This window comes from Condylura cristata, unplaced genomic scaffold (assembly GCF_000260355.1).
Source record: "Condylura cristata isolate star-nosed mole 26May11 unplaced genomic scaffold, ConCri1.0 scaffold00024, whole genome shotgun sequence".
In the NCBI taxonomy this organism is placed as follows: Eukaryota; Metazoa; Chordata; class Mammalia; order Eulipotyphla; family Talpidae; genus Condylura; species Condylura cristata.
The window spans coordinates 31318718-31339399 of record NW_004567125.1 but is presented as its reverse complement, the minus strand read 5'-3'; the positions used below and the strand labels follow the sequence as shown (position 1 = coordinate 31339399).

Genomic DNA, 20682 nt, shown 5'->3' with positions numbered 1-20682 from the left:
GCTGCTCCCCTCAGCAGTGTACTTTGTCGATCTGCCTGTTCTGCTCCCCACTCTGTCTCTGGTGAAGCCTCTCACCGCCCCTAGCCTCTGGCCTGTACCCCAGTTCTGTATGCACAAATAAATCTTAAAAAAAAAAATCAGTTTCTTGATACTTGATAATAGGTGCTTGCTAGCACATGCAGCTCATGGGTACCATTTGAGATGGCACAGATAGAGACCACCTGTCAGCATGTAGTACACCAAATGGAAGGAGAGAATGCTTTGAGATTCCCATATACCTCTTTCCTCTGCACCAGGCAGTGTGGTCTCTTGATGAAAGCAAAGGTTAGGCCACCTTTGTGGTAACCAAGTGACTGGCTATTTCATCTGGCTGAGCCTCAGTTTCATTTATAAAGTATGATAATACTCAGTACAATGTGCACATACAGAAGTCCTCCTGTTTCTGGATAACAGACCCCACAGATAAAAGTGCATAAAGAGATAGCCCTTATAAAAATTACACCACAATACAGTAACCACCTAATTTGTTAAGCAGGACTGCACATAGAATGAAGGTAATCCAGTCCCTCTAGGCTCAACTGCAGTGGCAGGTCTATTACCCATTGAGAGGTCTAAAATTCCCTCTCAACTGCAAGGCCTTGGGCAAAGATAACCTCCCTCCCTTGATTGCTAGCTTAACAGAGAGAATGAGTTCCTTCACCATCTTCTCAGTTTTTAAGCAGAAGCCGAGCACTGACATGATAGTCCTTCACAAGACACCACCAGATGATAGACCCACAGCCCTTGTCATAGACAGAGACCAATCTCAAAGATAAACAATATGCCCAAGGTCACCCAGGTAAAAGCACTAGTATAGCTTGAAGCCACTACCTGAATTCAAGCATCTTAGGGCCACTGAGGGAAGTGCCCAGACCTAACCTGAGAATACCCAGGCTGAACCAGGGGGTAGAGTGTTCATTAGCAGGGACTGGGGAAGCAGCTGCAACACCTTAACTGCCCATCACCCCCAGGTCTTGTCTCTAGAGCTGTGCAAAGCATGTAGTGCATGCCTAAGACCCAAAGCAGATCATACCAGCATAGCTCCAAAAGACCCTATGGACCACAGGAGGCGCCCTAGAGCTTCATCACAGGAGAGGAGTATATCTCCAGGGACCAATCACCCAGTTCTCATAAGCTAGGCAGCTGCCCAACTCAGGTCCCACCAAACCTGAAATCTAAGAAAAACCCATGTTCCTAATTCCAAGTTAGGCAAAACTAGTGCTCATCACAGCTGGAAATCAGAAATAGCCCCACATCTATGGTAAGCCAGTTACTGGCCCCAACAGGACAAATGGGTTCATGCTGCACCAGCAAGGAAAAAATTAGGGTGGGGAGGAAAGCCAGAGAGGGGTTAAAGTGCTTCAGGAAGATGGGGCCAAGATGCCAGCACAGCCAGGAAACAGTGCTGTCCACAACTTCCCAGGACACCTGGCACTGGTCTTGCTAGGGAAGCAACCCTAGCAGGTAAGAAGAGGAAAACATTCTGGAAGAACACAAGGTCAGGAGCTGATTTAAGAGCCATGAAAAGTGGTTGGAGCTGAGAAAGTAGGGCTGCTGGAGCCAGAGACTGGGACACAATTTATTTAGTTAATTCTTTGTAGACTCTCTAGGGCACAAGTGACAGAAGAGCTAGCTCAAATGAGTTTCATCAAGAAAAAGACGCTCACCCAACTGGCTCACCCAGCTGAAGGTTTTGGGTAAGGCTCACTTTGGCCTGCCAGATCATGGTCACTCAGCCCTTCTGTCCCTCTACAAGAGCCTCACTCCTGGACAGGTTGTCCCCAGGAGTCACCAGCTCACACCCTCTCCTATCCAAGGAGATCCCAGACTTGAGCAAAGTGCTAAAATTTTCCTGGGCTCTAACTAGGCCACAGGCCTAACAGTGAACTAGTTACTGGCCAGAGAAATGCAACCCTATGTCTAGTTAGTTCACATGCCCATTCAATGGACAAGGACTGGAGGGAAGGAAAAGAGGAAAGACAGAGCACAGAAGAAAACAAGGAAGAGAATGCAGCCAGACCAAGTCTGAGAACTGCTAATATAACATGAAGCACCGTGACTCTTCAGATTCAGGGTCATGAGCCATTCTCAACAGACTTCTTGCAAAAATTAAAGCTGCAAACCTAACCGCATCCAAAGCTGCATGATAAACAAGAGAATCAAGATTCCAACTCAGTTCTGCCCAACTCCAAAACCCAAATTTTCACCTGGAGAAAGAATGATCCATGATATGCCACCTAAAAGCTCACACACCAGACACATGGCCCAGAAGAGGTGTGAAATATCCAGTCTGTGTTTTGGGGCATCCAGTTGAAATCAGTGCAGAGGAAAAAGCAAGAGGCAAGACCAGATGGGGAAGTGGCTACATTCAACCTCCCTGAAGATCCTGTCTGCAGGAAGGGCATCAGTACCGGAGGGAGACCCCACAGTGGCAGCCCAGAGTAGTAGGTGGTCTACAGGAGTGGCTCATGGTACCACCAACCAACAGCACAATGAGGGTAGGAACAAAGAAAGCACTCTGAAAAGGCTGACTGTACATCAAGCAGAGCAGTAAGCCCTGGAGAGAAAGGATCGGACACTACCAGATACTATGGCTTTGAACACTTGGGAAAAGCCTTAAAGTCAAGATGGGGCCCCAACAGTGCCAGGCAAAGCCAAATTGATTGGGAAAGGAGGCACCACGGGCAGGAGGTTTGGAAATAATGGGAAGGCAGTGAGATAAAAGGGGGAATGGGGAACAGAATGCATTGTTCAGTGCAAGGTCTGTAGAGGCATTCAAACACCAACCCTCCAGCAGGCACTGAAGGCAGCACAGTGATCCAGTAAGAAAGCCTGGAATGACAAATACAAGCGGCACTCTCGTGCCCAAGTTCAGCTCATCTTACAAAGCAGATGATGCCAAATTCAATTTCCCAATTTGGAGGAGCTCTACTGGCCCAATTGTGTTGAAAACCATGTCCACTGTGTGCCTAACAAAGTAGCCACATTCCCAAGGAAATGAACAGGAACCCACTTCTCTAATCGCTCAGGGCTGACAAGCATACTCATCAGAAATCCTTAAGACACCTGCAGCAGTGTTCTGCTACTTGGTGGGGGGGGAGAGAGCGCGCACGCGGGGTTGGGGGAACTACAGCAGTCTGGAAGCACCTCCTAGTTTTGCCTGCAGAGCAGACCCTGGTTCTTCCATGAGCCCCTGAATCCTTGTAAGCACCGCTGTTTTTTTAAAAGGGCCCCTTCAGCCCTCACCAAGTCAAGCCCAGAGGATCCCTTCTTTAATCGTCTACCCTTCAAGAGTGGCTGTGCTTCCTACCACATGGGAGAGGTCCTCTACAAGACAGAAGACACACACCCAGTGGCAAGGACAAAGTTCTCCTCTCTCCCACCCAATGTCAGTGCTAAACAGTGTCTTTAGCTCAGCAAGCAGTGCAGAGGTGAGGTTAACAAATTCATACCCATGATGGGGGCATATGATGTATCTGCCTTTGGAAAGCTCAGCAGTAGCACTGGCTGGTCAATCAGTCTGCAAGGGAAGAACTTTAAATGCATGAGAATCTCCTCCAAAATAGAAGTGAAAGTGAAATACCCATTCACAGCCCAACAGAAGCACCTAAAGCTTAACATGTGACCCGTTGCTATTGCCAGCACCCAGCAAAGGAGGGTGGATACCACATGCTGCATAGTCTCCTGGGAACACAGGGAGGGGAAAAAAATTAGGCAGACCATAAGAAAGCACCTGACCTACCACTCTCAGTCAACCCAAGAGGCAGAGGCAAGGCCCAGAAGTGAAGGTACCCATCTCCATTAATCAGTAGAAGGAGACAGACAAGACGCAATTGATAGGACAATCAGCCAACCAACCCAACCCCCCTCTCCCCCCCCCCACCCTCTGTGCTGCTGAGCAACAAGAGAGTGCAGAACACTGAGCTCCTGCTGGGGCCCACCTCTCAGGTAGTGTAGACGGTTACTGCAGCACCAGAAGAACGAAATTCTCCTGGACTCTGAAGTCCTACTCAGTCCAAGATGGGGTCAGAGTTGTACCCCAGCACCTGCACTAAGACAAGGTATCCAAGTGTGACTACAGGCAAATTAGAGTCTGAAGGTTTGGTCAGAAGGGGTGGGCACTTAGAACCCTACACTGTGACTGACACCAACCAAACCTCCCCATTACTTATTGTGGACCTCACATTTTAGTTACATGCTCTCTTTGTCCTCTAGAACCACCTGCCCCAGGTCGGGCACCACACCCAACTATTTGAAAACACTATCACATCAAGGAGGTGATTAAACCAGTACATACCCAGGAGATTGCCAGTTTGCTCCCTGTCCTTCTACCTCCCTTGACCCATGAGCAGAATCCTGATGTTTCTCAGGAGCATGCCCTCTATTCTGGACCTGTGTGAGTGTTTAACTCCAAATCCAGATTTAGGGGTGACCAACCAACATATTCTGCTAAACAATCAATGCCTAGAGATGCTGGTAAGTGGTTGCTGGGGCTTCTGGGAGGGCTGCCTTGGATGATGGTCAGGGAGGATGAATCCAGAGGTGGCAGGAGTTGAGGAAGACAGTCCACTGTGTGAAATCAACACAACAAAAGGAAAGACAGAGAGAGGGAGAAAACCAGGTCCTTCCCAGAGAACAGACCCACTTCTGGGCCTTGAATGACATGAGTCAATAATCCCTTTTGTTTAAGTTCTTGTCTGAACATAGTGCTACCCTCTCTCTGGAGAAGGCTGGCCAACAGAAATAGAAGAGTTAGGGAAAGTGGAAGATGAGTGTTCAGGCAACTATTTAACTGAACACTTTAAGGAAATATTGTGAAAAAAGTAACAGAGCAATTTGGTGATGGGAAACTCAAGGGGATTGCAACTGAGATGGGAAAATGCACAAAAATATGTAAAAATAAATATAATTAAAAAATTAACAGAGAGCAAACTGTTCCTATTTTATACACCTATACCTCTTTGTCATCACCCCGAAGAAGATGGCTAAAGAGCCAGCCTGACAGCCGCTTCCAGGCATTCACACAAAGTAAAGAAAGGGGTAACTAAAATTGGGAAGTGACTCCCGGAAGTGGCTTCTAGGGGGGGCTGGTCGTTAGAAGAAAAGAACAGCTAGCTACCTTGGGGATCACTCCAGGGAAAGAGGATGTGATCTATGGCTCCACGCTCTACTTTAGCTGGGCCAGGCCAACAGCAAGAGGGGTAGAGAGCTGTATTTGAATTAGGGATGAGGTGGCACCTGCAAAACCCAGCCCCTAATGTGCACAAGCGTGATGTGGATAGCTGCTGGGTCCAATGGCTGCCCCGAGAACCAAGTGTGAACAAGGCTGTGGAAAGGGGCTGAAGAAGAGTGTGCTACCCATGCTGAAGATATGAGAAGGGCAGGGCCAAGAGGCAAACCAGGACCTGGAGGATGGTTTCAATATAACCATGGTCACACATTTTTCGGTCAGTAACTTGACCGACTGCTAATGTCTATGCCTCAGAACCCCACACACACCAGTTAAGGCCAGTCCCAGGTAGCCAACCACAAAATCATTCTGTGCGCAAAGCAACCACGAGGCTGTCCCACCAGAGGTGTGGCCTAGAGAAATCATCACCCACTTCCTGGCCCTAACAAATGAAGCCCCAGGGGTTGGGGGCTGGGGGTGGGGAGGAAGGTACCCAAGAATGGCTTTTGCCACATGACCAAAAAGTTGAAAGACAGCAAGGTGGTATTTGGAGAGATGTCCAGGGAACTTGGGCAAGCAGGAGTCTAAAATCAGGAGCCAGCTTCTTTGTTGGGGTTGTTGGGGTAAAGGGAGAGAGGCACAGCATCTCAGGTACAACCTCACCTAGCACAAAGCATCCCACAGATGGCCTGTCTAATGGGCTGGATTGGGCAGGGATGGAGAGTCTCGATCACACCCATAGCCTCTCCGGGACAGAAGAACAAACATTGGGGAAATGGGTGTTTCCAGTCCTGGGCCCATTGGGCCTCCTGCCTTGTTAGTACCTGCCTCTTTGGATTACAGTACAGAGAAAGCACATGAAGATGAGAAGCTAGTTCTGAATATGGCCCCTTTGCAGAGGGTCAACAGCATCTGAGCACTCATACACATACATGATCTAGACATTTGGTGAGCAACTCATGCTCTGCTACTAAGAATCCTGCATGGAAATTTGGAAAACGCAGTCAACAAGATCAGTTTATCAGCAGAAACATGGGGTTTTTAAGTTATGTGCAGTATTTGAGGTAAACAATCAGATTAAAGCGGGAAAGGCTTCTAGGGGAAAAAAAGAACAAGGGGGGGTACCCTCCCTAGCAGCACAACAGGCTAAAGCACAGCACTATGAAGCTAGCTAGCCACAGCCACTCCAACATACAAAAGGTCGACTTGCAAATTTAAGTAAATGGCATTTTGATGATAGGACATGATATATCATTACTTTCTTTCACGTTTTGATTATCATTGTCTGTCCTTGAGTTTTCGAAGAAAAAAAAAAAAACTAGCAATACAAAGTACACCTGTTGTTATGTGGAAGTTCTCGAGTGTTTCCAATCACAAAAACTGACCCTGACACACCAGAGTTAGGAGTTTAGTAGGTTAAAATAATTTAAGGGGTCAAGACTGTAAAACCTGGGAGAGAAATGGAAATGTAAAGCCAAACATTCCATGTCTATGAGGCTAAATCTCAGAAATGCACTAGAATTCTTATTCCATTTGCTTCTGAGTCCACAGGACTTAGCTTCCAATATGCCCTCCCATGATGTTGGGCAGACCCTTGAATTTGTGGTCTTCCCTCACAAAGATGAAAGCAGCATCAACCTGAGAGAGGGTCGTAGTTTCAGTAACCCAAGCAAAGGACATAAATCACATAGGGCACAAGGTAAGTACTCAGCTAACAGCACCTGTTCGTTTTATAGCCTCCACTACCCAAAAGCTTTCCAAAATTCATTTTCCTCTATGGATGAATCCAGAAAATTCTGTAGTAGTCCTAGGAGCATTCAAAGGCTTGTAGCCGCCCCATCTACCTGGCGGAGGCACCTCACATGACATAACCTTCTCTCTAGCAGGTTTCAGTGTCACAGAACTTCCAGGACCACAGAGATTAAGAGTCCGGGTCCAGGGTTAACCACCCCAGTCCCAGGAATGCCTACCTTCCCCAGTCTAGGTTTGCCTTCAAAGTCTCACAGAGCAAACTTAAGCCTAGAAGGAAAACTTCAAATACTTGTACATGCCACCTAGGCCCTCACAGATTCTAACATCTGCCCCCTCCCCATCCTGTGACCCAGACAGCACAATGTTCAAGAATTTTCCAAACTGTTCCCTTTACCCTCAAGCCAGAGACAAAACAAGAACTTTCCACCTCCAATTATAAAATTTTTCTGAAAATTCAAATGATGAAGTATTCTAAAAAGCCATTTCACATTCTTAAGAATTCTGAACTATCGGGGTGCAGCAGGTTAAAGCACTGCACTGAGAATCTAAAGCCGCTTCGCATGAGTTCAATTCCCGCCTGCCCCGGAGGTGACCACATGGTGTGGCAGACCTCTCCTGACCCGCCCGCTGCTCCCCTCAGCAGTGTACTTCGTTGATCTGCCTGTTCTATTCCCCACTCTGTCTCTGGTGAAGCCTCTCACCACCCCTGAGCCTCTGGCTTGTACCCCAGTTCTGTATGCACAAATAAATAAATCTTTAAAAAAAAAAAAAGAATTCTGAACTATCAAATTATCTTTGAATAAAATACAATACATGAAGAATTCTTCCATTTGGACATAAGAGCTGTAGCCCTGTCAGACCACCCTGGCCCCCCACCCCAACCTCCCATGTGCACACTCTATGCCCACCCTCTGTCCTGCCAGGCTCTGGATAGGGGCTGAGCACTTCCAGGGCTGCACACTTCACATCCAGCACCATAAGCACTTGTGCATTTGACCTCAGCTTTACCACATCTCTCCATGCAGCATGTCTCAGTTGATGGTTGAAGACAACTGTATTGCCTCTGAAGACCTGGGATTCATTGAGAGGACTGTTAACAAATGTGGGAAATTGGTAGATTTTCCTTATGCAGGAAAATCAGGGAATCCCTATCTTAGTACCTCCTAGCATGGGTCCAGAAAGGGCATCCAAGCTGGGCACTAGCAAGGTTAGGCTGAAAATGCATGGCCTGTAGCCACCCATCCTGTCAGTTAGTGGATCTCAAAGGGTCTACGACGACTGAGGAAAGACTGCCACCAAGAAAAAAATAAAAAAGCATGACTTATACTGGCAGAGACAAAGCACCCATCTTCCATCGGGCAAGTTATAGTGGGGGTTGGGCAGGCATCCCACCACTAGACCATAGGTCAGTTCAGGCTGGTTCCATTAAACTGGAACTCTGCTGGAGATGTTCATGCTGATATTCAAACTGAGGTGCAGGAAAACATCCCTCCAAATCATCCCCCACCCCCTGACACTGGAACTCTTAAGGTGCAGGTCCTGCACAGGCAGCTGCATCTTAAGCCCAGGAGCTGGGTGACTACATGCCTTTTACACCCCTATCCAGATATATCAAGATTTCCACAGGCTGAATCTGAACAGTCCTTCAAGCAGGACAACACACTCCAACTAAGATCACCTTAGGACCACCAAGACCTTCTGAGAGGACTGAATGTAAAGTACATCTTCTGAAGGACAAAGGGAGTCACAACAAGCACTTACACTGACCCACAACCAACATTTGTCACCTGAGATTTTCCAAAGCTTTAAAATGCCATACCACTATCCTCATACCCTGGCAACAGTATACAAGCCAAGAGGAACATCACTAAATCTGAGCAGCAAGAATGATCAGGCAGGGTCCATATGTTTATATTTCATATCCTCTAATATACTAGAGGGAAACAGAACCAACAGTCCTCCATTTTATAATGTATAAGATTCCTCTTTTCTGCAGGAATGCTGGCATCTTAACATCAAAAGTGTTTCCAGCAGAAACAAAATTAAAACATAAGACTCATGAAAAGTTTCATGGTAGCTGGAAGTTGCCACATCATGGTTCCGTCCCTGAGTCTAGCCCAGGGTCTGTCTATGACAGACACCTTAAGATGTTTCCAGGACAGGCTGCCTAATGCCATTGACCAGTCAGATCTATCACAGGTAAATCTACCCAAGGTGTAACCGCATACAGACATGTCGGAGATAGAAGATGCGCCACAAGCAACATTGCTCTGTGGCTCTTTGTAAGCCATCCTTCCATCTGAGAGCAGCACATTGATGTTTAGGGTTCAAAGCACCAGCACGGTCACTGCAACTTTAGGTTAAGTCGCTAACTTTGGGCACCTCAAACAAGTCTGTAACAAAAAAAAAGCACTCCATCCTCTCCTGCCTAAGGAAGAACCCACTAAGCAGTTCCTTCCTGCCCAATACTTTCAGCATCTGTACTTGTAGACAAGGGAATTCTCAAACCCCTCCTTGATCCTTTGCAGGAGACTAGCAAAGTATAGTACAAAGTCATTTAAAGTGTACAAACTTACAGAGCAATTCAAGTTAGCCATTGCTGTCCCTTCCAAATCTGAGCCCTAGACAAGGGGCTTTTATGAGGTGTTACTGCCTGAGAAATCTGCAGCCCAGCAAAGCTAAATGGCACTTAGAAATTTAAATTCCTAGAGGGGAAAATCATCCTTCCTGACACTGCCTCTCTGAAGGGACATCTTGATCACCTCACCTTGGCACCTGATATCTACAGAACCAGGAGGCAGCTCAATGAAGAACCCACCTGCTGGGAGGTGCTGGGAAGGCTGTCTATCAGAATGAGTCCAAGACCTCTTTCCTGTGGATCTCTTCTGCTTTGAGCTCAGCGCCACTCACCTGTCTGTACTATCTTGGCACAAACACTTCTCATGGGGGTATATCATCTAGGAGTTTTGCGCTGAAATTTCTGACTAAAGTGTAGGCACAGGGCAGTCACTAGGCTTCTTGGTCAAAGGAACATCAATGCAGTTTCTCCACCACAAGTCAAAGAGGTCTCAGAAAGTGTGCCCATGCTTCTGCTCTCAAAAGAGTGAAACCAGCAAAGGCATGGAGCCTGTGTTTCGGTCAGCAAAGCAGAGCCTAAACTTTCATGACATGATGTACATCTACTGGATATAAGCAATAACTAACCACCTGCTGAGGAGATAGTGCCCGGTGGCTAGTTGACTTCTGGGCAGGAGGACAGTCCTCAACTCCATCTACAAGGAAGCAAGGTTAACCTGGAATTGAACAGAACTGCTGTGATTTTCAACACCTGGGCAGACACACAACACCAATACAGCAGGACTTCAGCCAGTCTGAAAACCTATTAGTTGCTTTTTGAAAAGAAGTGGAGACTTTATTTATAAGTTGGCAGAAATTACTAATTCAGACCTGCTGCTATAGAAATTCAAGTATTCCAGAAAGCAAAATTTAGAGCATAGAAACCACTTTTCCATTGAGAAGGAGATGGTCACTTCCCTAACTTTTCAGATAATTGTGGATACTAGGCCAACTCCCTGACATTGATATTTTTAAGCAAAAGCTAAGTTTATTAACCATAACTGCATGCCTACAAAGTAACCACATGACACAATTCTCTGTAGCATCGTTCAAAAGAGGTTTAATTTTAGTGTTGGCTTTTCAACACTGTCCCCATTTTTTTTTCCATGAGCATCTTAAATATGTGTCAACTAACTATCCAGAAGTGAAGTTCATAACTGGGCAAGGTGGACAAGGGCGGCTGTATACTTAATGCCTTGCAGGACTCATTCATTCCCACCTGAGGTCAGCTGGTTGGAGAGAAACTACAGACAGTCTGCACCAGTCAGCCTGCAACCTATTCCACTTGCTGAGCTGAACATCTGTGAGGTTTGTTCCCAGCTGCATTGGAGCTCTTGCTCCTGTCACCTGCTTTTAACAACGTCACTGATGGTCTAGGATAGTGGCTACACTTAAAGGAGGTACTTTCCTCATTGCTCATATTTCCCAATTCCATCCCACACTTGGGTGAATAGAGCACATCACTAGAGTCCCCCAATTCTATACCAAGTAACCTAACTTAGGGCTTATGTTCCAAGCAAAGCGCCAGCATACCCAGATCTGAGGTCTGTTCCCTCCTGTTACTGGCTAACCCCTCTACCTTCTCCCCCTCCTCTCCTATGACCCTTTAGATGACAGCCTTACAGAACTCTGGAATCCCTGAGGTCACTGCCCTACCTTATCTACAACATCTTGACAGGCTTGTCAAAGTGGCTCCTGATCCCAGTGCTCTCCCAGGTGGCATTAAGGATCAGGACTACTATCTCAGCAAGCTCTCAGATTCCCCCCAAAGACAAGGCAGCACGTGGATTTCAAAAACTGCACTCTGATTCCACAAACCTACCAATGCTACATGTTCATGTCACTTGTTTTATCCTCTAATATTTTGAGTCCTGGGAATTGCAGTGGCACCAGTTACAGCAAAAATTCTGGAAGGTTTTATATAGCTATGCCTATTCCACCCCCAAAGTTACAACAAAAATGTATACAACATTTGTTAAAGGCAATTTCCAACAACTCAATTTTAAGGGAGCCTGAAATCCAGAGGTAAGAGAATGACTTATGATACAGAAATTAGACTCTAACAATGATCATAACTCCTCAATGTCTACAAAAAAAATGTGTAAGCCAATGTGAATTATTTCAAAAATACCAAACTAAAGCATACAGCTAAGTGTAATCAGCTAAGCTCACAAAAAGGAAAACCCCCCACAGAGAAAGAAACCAGAATTACCAAGCCAAGCCCAAGATGATTTTTTCCTTCCATTCCCAATATATTAAAAAGAGATTTCAACAAATTCAGGGGCTCACTTCATACCTGGATGCCAAAGTATCTTCCTAATGTTCAACCTGCTCTTGCCACAAGGAGAAATGAGCCCTCTGGCCAAGAACCCCTTGAGAAACTATGAGAACAAACTGAATCTTCCCCTACAAACACTTTAGAGGAGTGAGAGGGAACGGGAGGTCCCTCTGCAAACAGCTGCCTCAGTGGAGAAGCACCTGAAAAAGCAACAACCAGGGTTAACCCTGACAGTCTAGGTCACAAGCCACCAGGCTGGGCCCCCAGGCTGGGGGAAGGGACAGCGGAAGCAAGGCTCTTGGGGGAAGGGGAGAGAAAACAATCATCTCTAATTCAGACAGAGCAATGGGCACTTAGGCCCAGAAAGGCAACAGGAAGAATCCCACCTTCCCCATGATCATCTTCCCTTGGCAGAGACCCCAAGAGGGACAGGGCAAAGGCATGTGGAGTGGCAGGATCCAGGAGAACTCTCCCAGTGCCCTCGGCACCGGTGGAGTAAAGCAGGCCTGGGGCTTCCCTCCAACGCCAAAAAGGTGCTTCCAGCCTAGAGAAGAGGCAAATAGGTCCTTCCTGATCACCCAGGAGGCCGAGATGCGACAGGCACCAGCTACCCTAGTCATACCCCGGCCACCAGTTGCTCCACAACCTCTCTCTCTCCGCCTCCCGCAGGGAGGGCTTCCCGGGGGTCGCGGGTCCCCTGGGGAGAGAGAGGCGGGTGAGCTCATTCAGGAGCCGCAAGTGTCGTTGAAGCTGGAGTGCGTGGAGAGTAAGAGCTCCACTTTGGGCCCCCGTCTGCTCCCTTCGCCAAGGCCGCACGGAAGCCTCGGCCTCACGTACTAAACGCCGCCGGGCTGGCCTCCATGCCCCTGGGCAGGGCTCGGGGAACGAGAGGCCGGGATGGCAGCGGCTCTCAGGGGAAGATGGGAGCCGGACAGGTCCCCCTGAGCCCAGGGGTCGAGGGGCAACGGTGAGGGGGAGGGTCCCAGGCCCACGCGGCCTCCGTCCCAGCGCCTGTGACTGGCACTTACGTTGCTCTGGGGGTCGATGGCCTGCAGCAGCCGGTCCCTGATCTGCTGCGGAGACGCCGGAGCCGCTGTCATTGCCTGGGCGAGGCGGGGGGGAGCGGCCGGGCCGGCGGGCGGGCGGGCTGAGGCGGGGGACGTGGGTCACTCACTCGCCGGCCTCCGGGAGCGGAGCCTCATGTTCCCCACAGCGCCGGGGTAGGAGAGGGCGCGCGGGGGTGGCGGAGAGGGGAGCCGGGGCTCGGGGCCCGGGGCGCCGCCGCCACCGGAGGAGGAGGAGGAGCCGCCGGAGCCGCTGCCGCTGCTGCCGCCGCCTCGAGAACCAAACTCCAGTGAGCTGCCCCCGCGCGGAGCATTCTGGGTAACCCGCGCCGCACGCAAGCGTCGGCGCCACGCTGAGGAGGTTGGGAGATAGGGCGGGCCTAGGCAGCAGGCCTAGGCGGGGCCTCACACGCGCCCCGCCCCCCCCCCAAACTCTGCGCATGCGCGCGCAGGCGCATTAACTCACAGCCCTGCCCTGCCCTGCCCTGCCGCCCGTTCGGGGAAGCCGTTGGGAGGCGGTTAGGCGGGGCAACGGTTCTCGCTATAAGCCCCGCCCCCTGCTCTGCTAGAAAGCTTAAACGTGCCCAGCGCTCCGGGCCCCTGAACGCTGGGCTATGGGTGGGGTGGGATTTCCCTCAAGAGTAAATAGGCCATCCCCGCGCGGCGCGGACAGAGAGCACCGAGTCTTGGGCGAGGGGAGATGCCAAGCTTTCTGGGCGGGGAGCCGGTGCCAGCCGCTCGAGGCAGTCCAGGGAGTGAGAGAGACCGTCCACGTCTAGGTGCGGCGTGCGGAAGTGTTTACACGCTCGCTGGGCGCCGAGAGGCCCCGGGCCCTCCAGGGGGCGTGGGGGCAGAACAGGGATCTGCCGCTCCTGGAGCCCCAACAGGAGCCAGTAAAACGCGTATTGGAGGAACCCCCACCCCACCTGCGGGAATCCCAAAGCCACCGTCTTGGAGCTGACCCTCAGATTGTAAACCTGAATTCCACCGGGAACCTCAATTCGGGCGCCCTCAGTTGTAGGGGCGTCCTACGCGGAGCAGGGTGTGCAACAGCATCCCTGGTCTCCACCCACAAGATGACAGGAGTATCCCCTCCCCCCGCGCAATCCCGTCTTCTAGGAGCACCTCCTTACAGGGCAAGACGACCTAAAATGACCCTGGCCATTGCCAGATGTCTCCTGGTGGGCAGAATTGCATCTGAGAATCACTGGTACCACTCTGCTTTGCGTGTGGTATTGGATAGCTGAAACCCTCATTGTCTGGACCAAATGTCTCAAGAGGAAGGTGAAACCCAAGGTGATCCAGAGTTAACCCAAAATTGTCACATTCAAGGGTTTCCCCTCTCCACCTTATTTCATTTTGGGGCAGGCTCCTCCAAACCTCCTCCTGTTAGAAATCCTGTCATGAGAAGGGGTGGATGGATTAATAGCTATGTTAGGAAATAATAATTTCCCCTAGTTGTTTTGGGAGGATCCAGATTTAAACCAGGAGAGGCTGCCAAAGATACCCACACGTGTACCTGGTTACACCTGTCAATCTTACATTTGTCATGGTTCTAGAAAGTTTTATTTGCAGAAGGGGCTATTTCCACACGTGGCTGTGATCACTTGCATCTACACATGTGAAATGTTTTACATCACACTTGTCAGGGAAAACAAATACTGCCAAAAACAGTTCTCTTTAATTTCCTGACCTCCCTCTTAGAATGCGATGCTTTGTGTGCATGGTTCAAGTTGGAAAACAGCCCATCTGGAGATACTCTATCTCTCAAGATAAGTAAAGTAAACTTTTCTCCCAAGCATATTCCGGTCCGATCTCTGTATTTCTAGATCAGATGTACAATAACTCATTTTTCAAACCAAAGGTTACAAAGAATTAAGCAATGTTTTGCAGGTTTCAAGTTACTTAAGAACAATCTGAAAAACAATTTACTGCCTTTTTTTTTTTTAAGATTTATTTATGCATACACGAACTGGGGTACAGGCCAGAGGTGCAGGAGGGTAAGAGGATTCACTAGAGAGCAGAACAGAGACTGAAATACATTGGGCAGGTCAGGAGAGGTCTGCTGCACCAGTAAGGGTCACCTTACTGGTCAGGGATCAAACTCGTGCTGCAGAGAGCTTCATAGTGCTGTGCTTTAACCCAATGTGCCACCAAGGAGGGCCTAACTTACTACTACTTTTAAACTAACAAGGAACACTAGGATATCTGTGAGCTCTACGAGGTCATCGATACACTCTTTTGTCCCCAGTACACAGAAAAGTGCATGTTAGGCCCTCCCTGGTGGCGCAACAGGTTGGGATGCAGTACTTTAAGCTAGCCGCAGCCACTTCAGTGTGAGTTTGATCCCCCGCCCTGGAGGTGATCCACATGATGTGGCAGACCTCTCCTGACCCGTCCACTGCTCCCCTTAGCAGTGTACTTCATTGATCTGTCGGTTCTGCTCCCCACTCTCTTTGGTGAATCCTCTCGCTGCCCTTGATCACTCTGGCCTGTACCCCAGTTCTGTATGCATAAATAAATCTTTTTTAAAAAGTGTTAAATCTTTGTGAAATAAATGAACATCTTCAGATGCAAATACATAGCATCTATATACACACACCCAGACATCTATAGGCAAAAGAGTTCCACAGATCTGGTAGGCTAGGGTTTAATAATGAACTTTATTAAATATAAGAAATACTGGATACACAGGATGCAAATAGACACACAGAGATATAGTTTTATTCCATATATTAAAAAGGTTCTTGTAGTAGTAAAGAGAAGACTTAACAGGAATCTTGAAAATGTTAGCAGCTTCTTCTAGGTGCTGGATAGAACTCTTGGTGAGGCCCCCCCAAAAGAGGAAAAGAGAGGAAGTAGCTGAGTCCATGACTATCTCTTTGCCACAGGAAGGTTTGTTCCAAGAGCCTGAGCAAAGAGCATCCTTAGCCAAGTGTGGCAGGGAGGGAGCAGGCTTCCGTCTCCCTAGACAGCTACAATGGCCCAAGCATAACAAGCACAAGCTTCACAGAAGCCATGAGCAGATGGCTCACAACTTCTCTGGATACTCAGTGGTGATCAGGAACAGTAGTAACACACTGGATTCACTAGCCCCTCTGTCTACAAAGTTCCTGGGAGTTGGGAAACTTAAAGAGGCAAGTTACTAGATTTATCCCGATGTGGTATGTGAAGGATTTGATGATTACAAAGAAAAAAAAGGTAAGCCAATTTACCACCCCACTCCGACCTATATGTTTGTTGCATTTAATAGTCTGGTGGAAATTTTTTAAAAACATTTTCTCATTTACTAACTCATTCAGCCATATCAATGATGCCTGTACTGCTTCAATGTACATTTGAGCTCTAGAAGTATCTAGAGATTGGATTCCAGATTACTGTTTGATTTTGCAACAAGTTCTGTTTAAAAGTAAACCAATTTCAACTGATTTTGAACAGCCCTGACATGTTGCTGCTCTTAGGAAGGGATTCAAAGATAAGCAAGCAAACTCAAAACAGTTTTTATCTGTCTCCAAGCTGGGGAATACAAAGATGCACAAAGCCTGCTCCAGGGATGCATTTCTGCAGCATTTCTCCTGAGAGCATTTCCATGTAGTCATACCCTCTGACCTGATGTTTTACTAAAAATTCATCCAATGGAAGCAATCAGATGCAGATAAATGTGTGCATAAAAGGAAATTCATAGCAGTATTGTTTATAGGGGCACAAGACAGGAAAGCAATTTAAGTTGTAACAAAGGGGTATATAAATAAAATGGGGTTCAGTTCTCAAAAAAATGAGGTGGTTATAACTGGGAGGGGCCACAAGGTTCTCAACCTCTTTCTGGATTGTAGCCTTATGAGTATGCACATGTAGAATTCACTGAGTTGATGTTACTGTAGGTTAAATTTTAGTGATCAATAAAAGGATATATAAAGACAATCATCTAGTCACTGAAAATCAGCACTGAACATGGCCTCCCTGGTAGCCTAGGGGTTAAGGCTCAGTGTACTACCATCCCAAAGGCCAACTCTGATGGCCTGAGTTTGACCTGCCAAGGAGCTGATCCACATAGAGCAACAGAGCTCTCCTGTCTCACCCACTGTTCCCCTCAGCAGTGTATTTCAGTAGATCTGCCTGTTCTGCTCTCCACTGTCTCAGGAATCCTCTCACCCCTTCCCCACCTCCAGCCTACACCTCAGTAGTTCTTTTTTGTAAGTAAGCCCTTTTTAACCTTAAAAAAAGAAAACAGTATTAAATAACATGGGAAAATGCTCCCAATTTAACACTGAGTGATAAAATGCAGTATATAAACTAAATACATTAAGATCTTAATTTTAGTTTTACACACACACATGTGCACACACATGGTGCTTTGAAAAATATACTGAAACAAAACCAAAATATTTCTATTAGTTATCTCTGATGGACAGAATGACAGGTGAGTTCTGTCATTTTCTCTGTAGTTCCACATTTTCTAGAATGTTTGTTTCATTGTAATGAAATGCCTTCTAAGCCTCAAGTCCTGGTGTTATTATGCCCACTATTAACTTCTGCTCTCACCTTCTGACTCCAATCCAAATCCTGACCATGGATTTGCTATGAGGGGACTGATGGACATCTTCCTAGTCCTAAAAGTCTGTTTATCCTGCTGGCCCAGGTCTATTATTCTTAGTAATAGTGAGAAGCACTACAGAGAGTAACATGTATTGAGTGGACACATTAAAAAAAAAGTGTCTGGCCCTCCCTGGTGGTGCAGCGGGTTAAAGCACTGCACTGAGAAGCTAAAGCCACTTCTGCATGAGTTCGATTCCCGCCTGCCCCGGAGGAGACCACATGGAGTGGCAGACCTCTCCTGACCCGCCTGACCCGCCCGCTGCTCCCCTCAGCAGTGTACTTTGTAGATCTGCCTGTTCTGCTCCCCACTCTGTCTCTGGTGAAGCCTCTCACCGCCCCTGAGCCTCTGGCCTGTACCCCAGTTCTGTATGTACAAATAAATAAATCTTAAAAAAAAAAAAAAAGTGTCAATAGGCAGTTTTGTCATTGTGTGTGTCACAGAGTATAACTACACAAATCTCGTTGGTACAGCCAATTGGGACCACCGTTGTATATGTGATTCTTTTTTGACCTAAATGTTGTTATGCAACAAATGACAATAATGGATGCTTTAAGCCACTTAGCATGGGAGGACATATGTTACCCAGCCCTAGCTAGCTGAAACACAGTTGCTACTGTACAGTTAAGTCCTCATTTAAAGTCACTAATAGGATCTTTGAAACTGCAACTTTAAGTGAAATAAGGTTAATGAAAGCAAATCCTTCAATAATATTGTTTTGTTCATCCTCAAGTGTGATGCTTCTAACAAACATTACAATGAAACAACTTTATTCTCATCACTGTTACAATGAAACAATGTTGAAGAAAACCACTTTGGGGACCTGCTGAAGTTTTCACATGACACTGTGAAGGAATGTGAGGTTGAAGAGTGAAAAGACTCACCCACGTGACAGAGACCACAAGGGTACAGCTGGGATTGCAGATCAACCTAATTCTGAGTTGTACCTGCATGGCTACTGAGCTGCTGCTCACCTCCTGCCTTGCGTTTGCCTCTGCTCACATGTCCAGTACTCTCCTGAAGACGCCTGCCCTGCCCCACTCCAACTATGACCCTTCTCTACTGTACATATCCAGGCAGGCTTTTGTTTATTTTCTTGATTACACCAATCTTCGTTAAGTACAGGGTACAGAGTAACTGTGCATAGAAATAAGTACACGTGTAGTTCTCCTGCTTTCCTATGAATACTACACAGGCATTTCCATCACAACCCTTTTCCCTTTGAAAGCAGCAGCAAGGACCTCCCTGGTGGCGCAATGGGTTGAAGCACAGCACTCAAGCTATCCACAACCACTGAGGTACAAGTTCAACCCCCGGCCAGGGGGGTGACCCACATGACATGGCAGGCCTTTCCTGTCTCATCCACTGTTCCCCTCAGCAGTGTGTTTCGGTCAATCCACCTGTTCTGTCCATCCCCACCCCCTAACCAACCCCCACGCCCCCTTCTCTGGTGAATCGTCTCATCCTCCCACACCTCTGGCCTGTACCCTTGTTCTTATATACATAAATAAATCTTAAAAAAAGAGTGAGAGCAGCAGCAGCAGCTCTCTGACCACCTGTGTCTATGCAGGTGTCTCTTTTTCCTTTCTCCACTTCCTAATAAACTGGTCTTCTTAAAATGCAAAAAACAACAACAATGGAAACCATGATTACAACACACACAAAGGAAATCTTTACTGTTCCACTACTCTCCATGATTTTTCTAGGAGATATGTATCAATCTCTATTTAATTCTTCAGAACACAGACCAGGCAATTAATGTATTTTAGAAATTGTAAAAGTACATTTTTGTCTCTTTTGAATTTGCAGTCACAGAATTATTCTTCCTGCTTTCTTTGTAAAAGATCTCAAAAAACTTGAAGTAGCAAGTAACCCATTTGCAATGTTCAGATGACCTAATCATTCAATAAATGATTTAATCCTTTGTTAGGTTAGAAGCTATTTTGCTTAATGCTGCTATATGTTCCCAACTAGTTTCAGGAAGCAAAGAAACAAAATCAGCAACTGTTGTAATTCTCTAGTGAATAAATCTGATAAACATTTAAGTTCCTACAGAAGTAAAGAAGATAATCTTTTACTCTTTCTCTGGAATGAACTATAATTTTGTGACTTTCAGCCATGATTAGTCTCTTATACTACAGGTGGCTCTTTCTGACACAGGGTTTGAATCTTTTTGCGACCTGTTCTAAAAACTCACAGGTCTCTCATGTCATCTGGCCTAAGTCCTTGGGCTTCTTGCCACATACTATATGTCACACACTGTACCTGCCACTCACATGCACATTACTTCTCACCATCCCCAAATGGACTTACATCAGCCACAGAACTCTAACTAGATGTCTTGGTACTTGCTCATTAGAGGACCAAAGTCACCTGGTTGGCTCTAGGGCTGGATGATGACTCCAGGTAGTATAAAGAGCTCCTGGACCAATCAGGTACAAGCCATCACCCCAAAGAGCAGACAGGAGTTGGTGCTGAAAAAATACGAGACCATAACGAGGGCAGAACAGATGGAAGCTACAATAAAAGATCCCCAAACTGTCCGATGAAGTTGTTAGACCCCAACATGGAAGCAAAGTGATGAGGAAACCACTTCTGAAAGTATTTCCTACACACACACAAGGTGGGATGGGCACCATCCCCACACCATCCCCAAACCTCAAAGCACTAAAATCTCAGTCTTTTAAGCTTGCTACAAACCTTTCTGGTGGCAAAGCTTGTCTGGGACCCTTATAGTCCTGTCTTGTATGACTGTGTCACCATGGTATGTTTAGCTACAGAAATACTGTTCCCCAATGAGAGGGCATAGCCCAGACGTTTCATCAGCTGGATGGGCAGCTGGCAAGTGGAAAAATCTGGACTGGGGATTGGATCTGATTCCCTGGGTTTCAGACAGGCTGTGAGACCTACCATGAGACTGACAGTGAGACTTACTATGTACTGGGTACACCATATGCCTTCCTCACACAAATTCACTCCACCTGCATCAGCAGGTAAGGGTATCAGCCAAATGAAGGGGAAGCAGTGGTGCTGGATGGAAAGAGGTCAGGACCAGGACTTCATACCAGCCTTGCCAGTGACTCATGGGACTGTGGCCAAGACACTTCCCTGGACCCACCTCACTTTTCTCATTGGGAAGACAGGCAAGGTGGCAGCACTCTGGAGAACT

At 47.2% G+C, this 20682-nt stretch overlaps 1 protein-coding gene across 1 annotated transcript in view; it reads right to left on the bottom strand.

Moving 5' to 3' along the window:
* MED26 (mediator complex subunit 26) overlaps window positions 1–13180 on the bottom strand; it is a 37029-nt gene extending 23849 nt beyond the window's left edge. The window contains exon 1 of the mRNA XM_004688644.2: window positions 12884–13180. Within this exon, the coding sequence (XP_004688701.1) occupies window positions 12884–12955 (72 nt within the window). The 5' untranslated portion in view covers window positions 12956–13180. The remainder of the gene's footprint in view (window positions 1–12883) is intronic.
* Window positions 13181–20682: the final 7502 nt, after the last annotated feature.